Source organism: Diachasma alloeum, unplaced genomic scaffold (assembly GCF_001412515.2).
Source record: "Diachasma alloeum isolate Michigan unplaced genomic scaffold, Dall2.0 Dall_scaffold_00335, whole genome shotgun sequence".
In the NCBI taxonomy this organism is placed as follows: domain Eukaryota; kingdom Metazoa; phylum Arthropoda; class Insecta; order Hymenoptera; family Braconidae; genus Diachasma; species Diachasma alloeum.
This window is the reverse complement of record NW_021680474.1, coordinates 182,767-195,116: the sequence shown is the minus strand read 5'-3', so window position 1 is coordinate 195,116 and position 12,350 is coordinate 182,767. Positions and strand designations below refer to the sequence as shown.

General features: G+C 33.5%; 1 protein-coding gene across 1 annotated transcript in view; it reads left to right on the top strand.

Annotated features, from left to right (window-relative positions):
* The window catches only part of LOC107040433 (nephrin), a 290,643-nt gene that overhangs the window by 225,234 nt on the left and 53,059 nt on the right, over positions 1-12,350 (top strand). The window contains exon 2 of the mRNA XM_029126266.1: positions 10,524-10,670. Within this exon, the coding sequence (XP_028982099.1) occupies positions 10,524-10,670 (147 nt within the window). The remainder of the gene's footprint in view (positions 1-10,523; positions 10,671-12,350) is intronic.

Genomic DNA, 12,350 nt, shown 5'->3' with positions numbered 1-12,350 from the left:
GCAACAAGAATAATTCCATTAAAATGTATTTTACTTTAACTATCTAATTTTTTTTTGAGAACATGTTGTTTGCCGGTTCTTGGAGATGTTCGTGAGCCTTTACATTTCGTTCTGATAAATAATTTATGGATAATATTTCAACCCGTTATGCCCCCTGCAAAGTTGTGAAATGGTCTTAGCATCGGTTCAAATAAATTGACTGAGTTTAATGATGGATGGACCATCTTTAAAGGCCCATATCTCCCGATCAAACGATGCGATTCAGACAAGTCAACTCTCATTTCAAAGCTTAAAAAAATATTTTGAGAGTTGAAAAAAATCAGAGAATCTGACTCTGCAGTTCGCGAGTAATTGAAAATTGTCAATTTTTCATACAAGAAGAATCGTTCCCAAGAATGGATCAGTGACCCTTAAGAGTATTTTCATCTTGAGGAACAAGAATAAATTCATGAGAATGTATTGTAAACTATCTCAAATTTTTTTTGAGAACATGTAGGGGAGAGTAGGGCAAAACGGACCACTGACAGAAAATTGATAACTTCTTGATTTTTTTGATAGTTTTTGCTTCCAAATGGAAGCAACACTTCTTGTCTATAAAACCCCTGTGACGGTTATGATCGTGAAACAAACTTTTAATCCAACATTCATTGTTCCTGATTTGAAGGAAAGAAAAAAAAATTACCAATTTTCTGTCAGTGGTCCCTTTTGCCCTAGGGGTCCATGTTGATCAGACATATTACGCCTATGACCAATCCGGATTTGATCAGGACGAATGGATCCGAACTTGATCAAGTTAACTGTATGAAAACCGGATGACCTATCTGTCTGTGTCAATAACAATTATCAATGATAACTAATCCAAAACAAAAGATGATTCAATTCTTTCACCGTAAGCCGCCTCCCTTAATGAATCTCTACTGTTATTACCTCTGAAAAAGCTTATTATTTTTTTACCGATGCTGGGGATCGAACCGGGGACCCTATGATTACTAATCCTATGCCCTAACCACTACGCTATCGCACTGTTACTATTGAGTAAACTGTACATTGCCTATATGATTTGCATCGGGGTATTCGTTGAATTTACGATTATTATCATTATTATTATTATTTGTTATTATCATGATTATTATTCATTAATGAATAATAATAATGATAATAACAATAACTCTAATAAATAAATAGACATTTGGTGATTTTTTTCTCAAGATCATTTGCGTGTAAATTTGATACTCCTCTAATACGTATTTACTACATCATGATCCCTCCCTTCTGTACATTTGAGAAGGGCTGACTGTTAATTAAATTGATTAATTAAATTAAATTCATTAAATTAAATTAATTTAATTTATTTTAATTATAGTATAATGATCCTTTTTAAAGATTGAAAATAATTATTGATAATGGTTGATAAAACTTAATTTGGATAGTATAATAATAGTTAATTAAATTATCTGAAAAACTTATTAAAATTAATGTCAGGTGGACCGGATCTGAATCTGATCATTTTCTCTTCAATTGACCCCGTTCAAATGCCGATCAAAGACATCAAATCCGAATTTGATCAAAGAAGATCGTCAATTATTCACCCAAGAAGAATTGTTCTCAAGAATTCCCGGGAGGCGAGACGCCAGTTAATTGCGCCAATGCCTCAATTTGTGTCATCCCAAAATAACATTGCAATATATTGTCACAAGAGCGGAAATGCGCGAGTGATATCACCCTATCATTAAGTTACCGGAGTCAAAGTACCTGGTTTGTGCGTCCATCACGTCTCCAAGCTCGTTCGTATTTTCACAAAACAAGAAGGTATGTTACACAGTCGCCGATGGAGTGAGTAAGAGACAGCTAAGACCGGTCGATTTGCTTGCAGACTCCACCTCGTGAATAGAACGCGCAATTCTCAGCGTCTCTTCTCTTGCACACACACTCACCGGGCTCTATCGATCCGGCATTTACGTCATCGTCAAATTGCACTCGTCTTTCTCCCGCTGGGTCTAAATATCTTATCACATGTCCCAATCCAATTTTTATCCAAGCGCCATTATCGTCGTTTTTCAATTATTAATATAAATAACTTGAGACTTCCGGTATTTTGCTGAGTTGAGCATTTAGCTGTTTCGCGTTATATATGAAGAACTGGCTGGCTCGATTTATCAGTACAGGGGCGATAATTGAGACCTCGGTATAAAAACGAGACCTGTACGATTTATGCGGAACCGGTGTATCTGGGGGATGAGAGGAATGAGAGATATTTCATGAGCTGTAAAAAATAAGCTCTACAAATAGGACACTTTTCACAAAAAAAACAAATTTCAATTTGTAAGTCTCAAATTAAATTTTTGAGATTTTCGGATTCTCAAATCGAGTTCTGAAAGTCTCAACTTGAGATTCGAAAGTCAATTTAAGAGTTGAAAATCCCAATTTAAACCTTTTGAAAGTCTCAAGTTGAGATACTTAGGGAAAAAATTAGTTCTGCTGAAGAATTATGTTCCCCTGAAGGGATCTTTTGTCGTGTTGAATCCATTTACCTGTGGACAAAAAGAAAGTTACCACCCAAACATGATAATTTTCATAGTAATAATTGTTCTCGTGAAACATTGATATGCCTTTCGGGTAAATACATTCGTTTTACAGAGAATTATATGCACTGGTGGACAAAATTATTTGGATTGAGATGTTTCTTTCTTGGAACAAGTATTATGTACTTGAACCAACTTCAAATAAATAAGATCTTACGATGAATATCAATTATTTCTTCCTGAGATACGTTTACTTAAATCAAATAAAACAATCCTCGGCGTTAAGTCACATGTATTCACCACAAAAATGGAACAGTTATATTTTTTTTAACCTAATATAATCTCCAGTCGAGAAATTTTCTACTTTCATGAATTGATAAAAAATTTGTACCTAGGAGATGATTACATTGAGGAATAAATTTAATGTTGTTCCTCAAATGAAGCCGATGTTTAAATTGAGCTTTCCGTACATCACATTGAACGAAATTTGTGATATCCAAGTTTGTGTTGAATTGCCATAATCTGTGATTCTGTTATTGTAAACTAATGCGATTGTTTTAGTCAAGAAATATGAATATCTTTTAACTCAACGACATCTTACTACAATCTCAAAGCTTTTTCCGCGTAACAATATTCATCCTAATTCGATATACAAAATGCTCACTTCAATTATAATTTACTTGGAACAACGTATGAACGTATTTAGTGATGAGAATAATTTTGATTTCTGAGTAAATCACCGAATTTCTGGAGTTAGCAAACTTTTGGCTAGAAAGAAATCAAATACTCTCATTATTGCGACGAATTACAAGAAATTCAATTCTAGAGAAGTTCGATTTCTCGCAGTCAAATGTATTTGAAGAAGAGATAACTGGTATTCACTATGTAATCATGTTTATTTGGCAATTAACAACCAAATGATAGTTGGTAAATGAAAAATAAAAATCAAATAAAATTCTCTTGATAAATTAATTTTTTTTTCTGTCAGTGTGAGGCTCCGGTTTTGATTTAACCGGTTTTAATTTAATTTAATTTCCATGGAACAAACTTCAAGAGGAAACTACAATTTTCTTGCCGAAAACGGTGGTATTGGCAAACTAAATAATGTCGAGGGGACATTTTTTTTTTTGGGAAAAAAAATATTCTTTCCTCGCACATGTATTCTTCCTATAGTATAAACCTATGAAGTTCTCTCAGACTAAATGCTTGTCATACAATAGATTATATTTTTTCCTACCAACAGTTCGAATTCTTCTTGGGATATTTCTGATGATCACGGTAAAAATTTAATTTTTGTGAAAGATATTAAATTTCCTTGTATCAAGTTGGTTAGTGTCCCTCAAGTAATAAAAAAATATCTTGAAATTTTTAACTTAAATTTCAAGACAAGACATTTCAAGACAGTATGAAAATGTCTTGTTTATCAAACATCATATTTCAAGTCATTCGAAATTTCAGTTATCACCTAATTAGCCGGTAAGCCACATTTTTCAGTCTAATGTTGTAAATTAAGACGTCTTGAAAATACTAGTTTTAGGGTGAACGCAAAGTATTTCATGATTGGATAAAATTTTCGACTTAAAAATGTGAAAACTGTAATATGCCAAGATTTTAGAGCTCTCGAACGGCAAGTTGTTGGGTATATATTCCTCAATTCCATTCTACAGTATTATGACTTTTTTACGCTGTCGTAAAAAGTCTTTATATAGGCGAAAATCCGGATTGTTGGAGTACATGGTACTTGATTTTTTGAATTCAGCACTTCGACAAGTTCAAGTGGCATATTTTATCAGGGTATTCGTTCTTCATTTGAGGCCATTTCTATTCTATTTGAAGAATCATCGGTTCGGCAGAGAAAGACAGCACTTTGATGTTTTATTTCCAATGAATCGTTCATTTTATTCTGGTAGAAAATTTATTTTGAAGCAATTAATTATTTATTCCATATTGTTAAGACGGTTTCGTTCACAATTGAAATTTTTTTGGTAAAATTTCAAAGTTTCATCATTGAAAATCGAAAATTTCTCGAAAAATCAATGGCGCGTAATAAATAATAATAATTTCACTTCAATTATTGTATAAAAATTAGTAGAAATGAGGAAAATTCAGGTAAATATATTTTTGAATTTCCAATTTAATGAAAATTTGGCGTAATTTGGTACTGAATATTAATGCTCTCACTGAAAATACTAGTAAACTAGGGAATTTTCTTCCTCCTGCTGCTAAAATTGTTCATAAAATTTTAATTGCTTTTCTAACGGCCTTGCAATAAATCTATGAATTCACTAATTTGCAATCAAATGTTGTTAAAATAATGAGAAAATACAGGAAATGTAAATTTCAGTTCAATTATTCTATAAAAATTGGTAGGAATTCGGAACATTCAGGCAAATACATATATCCTTGAATTTCCAGTTAACTGAATATTAAATATACTGAATATTAACGTTCGCATTGAATATACAAGTAAATTAGGGAATTCTCTTCTTCCTGCTCCAAAAATATTTGGAATTTTATTAAATTTTCACTTGTAATACCACAAGAGCTTCAAAATTATCGGGTATTTTCCGATAGGTTCGTTACAAACAAACGAAGGAGTCAAGTTTTTCAGGTTAAAAAATCACGAGTGCGAAGCACGAGTGATTTTTTCTGAAAAACTTGACGATTTCGTTTGTATGCAGGGAACCTTGAGGAAAATACCCGATTAATTTTGAAGCTCGTGTGGTATTCGGAGGATTATTTTTCCAATCCAAATGTCGGGCAATATAATTGGACCATGAGACGAAACTCACAATTGAGAAACGAAAATTGTATAATTAACACTCATTTCGAATAAAAATCCTCGGATTACCCCAATTGAATTCAATCTGTCAATTTGACAAGGGGTTAATTCGACTGCATGATGTTTTGTTTTTTATATAGCAAGGACCAGAGAAAATTATCAAAAAATTATCAGTTGAAAACCCTGTAGCTTGTACCATGTGATGTCGAATGGGCCAATTATATTGCCCGATATTTGGGTTGGAAAAATAATCAGTGGAATCTTGAATTTCATAATTTTTCCCTTAAATCAAATTCAGTGTCACTCTCCTGGAAATTGTTAGTCAACTGTTCGCAAAATTTCATTTCTTCCTCTGACTGTCTGCCAATAAATTTATGAATTCACTAATTTCCAACAAAATATTGTCGAAATAAAGTAAAAAATTCTAGAAAAAATATTGGTCTTTAAACGATTACACTTTGGATCTAGGAATCTGTCGTGATTTTCTGAATAATTCTCTTCCCCAAACCATTAATGACGATGATCCTTCAACTTTAAATTCCTCTGAGTTATAAAAAAGAACAATGTTTCTTGCACATTCGTGTTAGACGCGTTAACTCGTCTCTCACTGCTCACCGGAATCCCTCTGTTTTCAGAGCGCTTTGCACTGGGGTTATATACCCCGAGAATTAATGTTCTAAGATCCGACGTGTAAAACGAGGGGCGTGGATTCACCGTTTTGTTTCCTTACTCTAGCTTCTTCAGTGTATGCATACATACATCTTTAGGAAAATTGCTTCTTATACCCACCAAGTTTGCCCTTTTGTCGGGATGAAATACAGCCAGGGAACACGTTTTCCGGTTATCACACAGCTTAGACGTTTTGAGGGAAAATATTTGTGGAATTTTCGGCTGAAGTCCCCAGGAAAAAAAACTTGCTAGAAGGAGGATCTGTCGAACTATGTAAACATGTATATATATAATATGTTTTTGTATTTTTTTAAAACTTTTTTTTAGCAGAATAAACCGGATAGTTTGAATGCTCTGAATAAAAAACAAGTGGAAAATTGCTTTTGTCACAGTATAATCAATATATTTTTGCTAGTATATTAACAATTTGCTTCCGAATGGAATTTCATGACAATGTATTCTAAAATGAATTCAATGATTCATTGAATTCAACATTGCCCCAACCTTAAAATTTTTTACCTTTCCCCGAATATTGATTTCAAAATGAATTTTTTCAACAACAGTTGATGCAATTAATCTTATGATCGAACTTAGTCAAGGTAGCATTCGGAAGAATCTTAAATTTGACCTGACAAAATTTTCACCACACACACACACACACACACACACGCGTCTTCAAAAACGTATCAGGATGATTCTAGGGGTCATGAAACGTCAACAAATCATGACAATTCCGCATTTAATTTTCGGGGTAATTACAATAACTTCCTCCCTTTGGATCGGGAAGTTGAAAAGAATAAAACGAAAAAAAAATAATCGAAATAAAAAAGCAAAGCAAATAAAAAATGCAAAAGAAAACACCGCAACTCTCCGAAGTAGACATTGTATCCTCTCCCCTCACGCGTAACGAAAGTGATTTGGTTATGTCCCACAGCGTTGAATCTACCGATTCAATTTCGATAAGTCGCCCCGACGAATCAACCATTCTTTTCTCGGGCATGAAAACCGGTAAAAAAAACCCAAGTCGTAAAATTCACGTCTTTTCTTCATCCACCCGCGATTCAAACTCAATCTATATACACCCTGTTGAAGAGAGGAGTTTCCACGATGAATTGCTGCATACAAATGCCAAAAACGTTGCATCACCCGCACGTCCTGCACCCCAATAGCGTGTGCATCAAATTACGCGCACCAATTCACACTGAAATTGAAAAACTTCAAGGGAATGCCGCGAAAATGTATATATTTCGTGGGCATTTATTTTATTTATTTATTTTCTCAGGGTTTATTTTGGCAGACGATCGTCTCGACGCTCGGTTTTTGTGCAATTGCCCATTCTTCGGATGCGAAGAGCGACACAAAAGAGTTTTATCAAATTCATATGTATGAATAACATTGGGAGAATGAGTTTACTTCTTTTAAATTAAATAAATGGACTTATTAGAATGCTAAAGGTTCTCTTCAAACATGAACTTGATTTTTGCTCGCGTTTTTCGTTTAGATCAACTTTTCACAAGATATGGAACATTATATAAAGTTCCGTATTCAGTGAAAAAATGCATGGGCAATATCTCGAATCGCAAAGGAGAACCCGAAATAGTGGATATCTCGAATGAATGGAAAAAGTAAGGCGGTTTTCATGAGTACAGTTGTCTTGCGTCGAATTTCCATGAAGCCTGCGTAACGAACAAAAGAGAATTGAATACCATTTTATGAAACAAGCATGATAAATAAAGGTCTCTGCAATTTTGAAATTCCGGTGCCATCTCCTCTCAACGCGTAATACTCATCTGATAATAATAAATACATTTCCATAGAAATAAAAATATTTCAAAAATCTTGAATCGAACAGAATTTATGATATCAATAACCGATGGCCTTGCTCCCTCTATTTTGATAAGCCATAATAACATCACAGATAAACGACATATACGACGTATCTACAGATGAAGACTGCGTTTTATTGTCAACCGCAGATATCAAATATATCACATTGATCGGTCCTCCATAACAGAATATAAATCCGTTTACTTTACTCAATGGGTTTATCGTTGTTACGTCTATTGGTTCTGCAGTGGGTTGTATCGATACAGCATTTATCTCGTCGGTTGCGGAAACTTCGGTTTCAGCAGTAAGAGTCCCAGATCACGAGACGAGATTCAGGGATGGAGTGAAAATACTGAGATCGAGCATAACAGGCCGATAAATACGAATGAATGAACGTCTCATGCACCTGAAGAAATAATAATTCCTTATTTTGAGATTTCAAATGTTTTCGAATAAGATTTTCAAAAGTCTTCGGTTGAAGCCTGAAAGTCTTAAGTTGGGACTCAAAATGAATTTCTACCGTCATTTAATTATTAGTAATATTAGTAATTATTAGTCATCGTTGTTTTAGGCTATATTCGGTCATCTGTAAACACATTATGACAAAGGCACACTGTACACTGAGAGAAATATCGTCATAATATCACAAAACTAATTTCTTACGCCAAATATCTCATCTCTTGAGGATAAATTTCTTGGGATAAGAATTCCGGATAATGTGCCAGACAATGTCAGATTGCGGTGAAGTGTTCATGACTTAAACAGAAACATTTCATGATAAAGTGAGAATTGCTTGCCACAAGAAATCGCTTTTTTCGTGTCAGAAGATGAGAAAATAACTAAAAATATTACACATAGAAAAACCTAAACCTAAATTACGTTTCAATAAACGTAATTTACGCTTAACATCAATAGGATGTCTGGCGGATTTTTTTCCGTCATGAAAATCGGAATTTAGGCTTCAAAAAAGCATATTTTATGGTCAAAATAAAAATGTAAATTCCGCCTAAATAAAGCGTATTTTACGTTTATCAAAACGTAAATTACTTTTATCAAAAATACGAAAAAATCAGCGTAATTTACGAATACGAGATCGTAAATTACGTCTATGTAATCGTAACTTACGACCATTTTGAGCATAATTTACGCTTCAACTTCAAGCATAAAATACGCTTCCGAAAGCGTAAAAGACGACTTCTTAAACGTTATTTACGTTTAAGTTTTTGTGTGTGTAAAAGCTTCGATTCAGTGAATCGTAAATCAAAGACTCTCATATTGAATGAATTGAGTTTATGTAGAGGAAAATCTCCAGATATTAAAAAAATATAACCGTCGCTTACGCTCAATAGTTTTGAATTAGAAGGGAAGCAATATCTTCTTTTTCTTCTATCAAACTATTCTTGTCTTTTAAGGAATATTATCTCATTTCGAAAAAAGGCATCACCTTTTTATTCGGTAACTTCCTCCTCAGCCCGAAGAGCACCGATTTTTTGTCTGAAACCTACCATAAATTGGTCAAATATGTATACAATGGTTGTGGCTTAAGAAATTATTTTTGTGATATTATGTCGATTTTTCGTTTAGTATATGAAATATGCTATTTACTAATATTTAATTGAATATTCTTTTATTTGGGGGGATAACTACACGAATAATAGCGATTTTCGATCCTTTTCAATTACTTGTCTCACTGAAAAAATTGTGAACCGCCGAACTACGGCGAAAGACAAACTCTAATTGGCGCCAAAATTCTTGTCAATTTATTGACAACTAGAACAGGGCGCTTTTATTTTCCATGTGTACCAGAATAATAAAACCTTACCGTTTCTCATTATCATTAATTTTTATCTCAATAATAATGCAGGAAAAATGAATGATTTCAACAAAGTTTTTCACAATGAGATTTCAATTGTTGAATAATTTATTCGGAATCGTCATAATCCTTTGCCTCTTTCAAAAAATGATTGTTTTTTAAATCGAGTATCTACTAAATTTATACATTGATAATACACATAAAGGTTACAAATCGTTAACAAACAAAGGAAAAGTAATTTAATCGTAAATATCATATTTTTCATTGAAGAATTCAATTTTCAGAGAAAACCAATGACTCAATCAATCAACCGTTTTTATCCTATGAATCAAAAAATAAAATATGAATCTTGGACACATCTTAGTAATCATAATTTTTTTTTAAAGTGGATTCTTAGAAAATTAGATGTTTGAGTAATCAGCGATTGAAAAAAAAACGTTTTCTCGTGTAAACCTCGTCAAACTAAAGATACTGCTACGCATGTTATCCAATTTTTAAGGGTTTATCATGTTCTTTGAGTGGGTCGAAGTACGATTTGACAGCTTGAAATCCCGCTGCGATATTGAGGTCAATTTGGAAAAAAAAATTGGGACAAATTTTTGGACTAACAATTTTCAAAAAAATATAACTCCCTCAATTATCAATATTCTTCAACTTTTCGTTTGCAAATTTTTTTCTAATCGCCATGTTTTCCGAAAAAAAAATAAGACGAAAATCCCCAGTATCAACTTTTTTGTCCTGCTGATTTGGCGTGGATCTGCTCATATCAATACCGTAATTCCTTGCTAAATCATTGAATTTCTATTCAAATTCCTACAACTTTATCGTGACGATCCGCTGATCCTCCTGCTATGATTGCCATATGGCTCTGAACAATCTGTCTTCATTACCGTTTATTGTCTCTTTTCAGGTGAAGTGAGTCAACAATTCTTCCAAGTGAGGCCCGTTAACAAGTCGGTGCAGGAGGGTGGCTCTGTAATGATTCCCTGCGTCGTGGCGAATCGAATGGGCATCGTCCAATGGGCCAAGGATGGATTTGCCTTTGTCGTTCAACCTGGTAATATGAATTTCTGATAATATTCTTCATTAATTATCAATTAATGAAAATAACCTTGAAAAAATAGTTTTTTTCATTTTTATAAAATTTAGATTAGATAAATTTATTAATAATGAATATAAAAAATTAATAAATAAAGTAATAATAATAGTATTTCGAAATGTCATTTAAGGGGACTACTATGGGCTTTAAAAGTCGCAGGCTATTGGAATGAAATTTCTCATGTATTGAAGATCCATTATTTATGGCTAAAAACGAATAATTAGTGCAAAAAAATTAATTGGTTATTGTTCGCTTGCCCCGCAGATGCTTAAAATGTTAAAAATAGTCCAGGGCCTCCAACTTTTGAGCTACAGAGGTTTTTTTTTCAACATTTTTGAAAAAATATGTGCAATAACAATTACGAATTAGTTTTTTGAAATTCAACTCCTACGCAGCTAATTTCGTTGTTTTTTTAGTAAAAAACTTCACCATTCATGTAAAACAGCCCGAAAACTGTTTCTGAAAGAATTGAGAGTATATTTTAAATATTTTAAGGATAATTTTTCTACCTATTTTAAATCAATGGTGCAAATTTTTATATTAAACAAAACGACCGGCGGCGGTGGCTGTATGGTTAGAGTGTGGGAATGGCATGCGGGAGACCCGGGTTCGATTCCCGGCTGGGGGGGCCAAAATTTGTGACACTCTAAATCTCACGGTTTCATTGTCGAGCGGGAGTCTCGCAAGAGACGCCTGTACCTGGGCAGGTTTTTCCCTCAAATGAGGTTTTCCCTTGTCCTTCGGCGAATGTGATACAGGGGGTTGGGGGGTGGGAATTGAACAAATCGTAAAGACCCGGAAGGGTATACGAGAAGAAAAAAAAATTAAACAAAACGAAATTAGCTGTGTAGGAGTCGAATGTCAAAAAAATAATTCATAATTGTTATTGTGCACATTTTTTCAAAAATTTTGAAAGAAAACCTCTGTAACTTAAAAATTGGAGGCCCTGGACTAATTTTAACATCTTAAGCGTCTGCAGGACAAACGAATAATGCACGATTAATTTTATATGATACGTGCGTGTAATCGCATTAATTTCAGTTGACTATAGTCAACTGGAAAGTAGCGGGTTTCGAGCGCCTATCCACACTCAACGAAAACCTGAAATAACGCATGACGCGCATGCGCATCACCTATTAAAAGAGAATAACAAGGAAATCTAACCTCCGAATAGTGAATACATGGAATGACTGAAAAATGAAAAGGTGATTTTCGAAGCAGATAAAATGAGCCAAAATCGTATAATTCCTGATAGTGATGAAGAGTTAGGCAGTGAGGAGGATTTATTTACTGATGAGGAGGAGTTGATTGGTGATGTGACATTTGAAAAAAATGGAAATGAAATATTCTCCAATGAAGCAACAGCAGGATCGCCAAAAACTCCTTCTTCGATCAAATACTGTAACTTAAGGGCTTTATTGAATTCTAATGATCAAAATAATGTCGAGGAAACAGAGAAAAATTATTTTTGCTTTTCAGAGACATGTCACAGAATTCACCGAAACTTCACTGAAATTTGGTGATTGATTTCTAGAACTTAGTGACAAGTCATTGAGAATTCAGTAACGAAAATGAAATTTTTCAATCACACTTTTTTATAATTACTTTTTTAAATAAATGTGATCTTTTTTCTTCAGT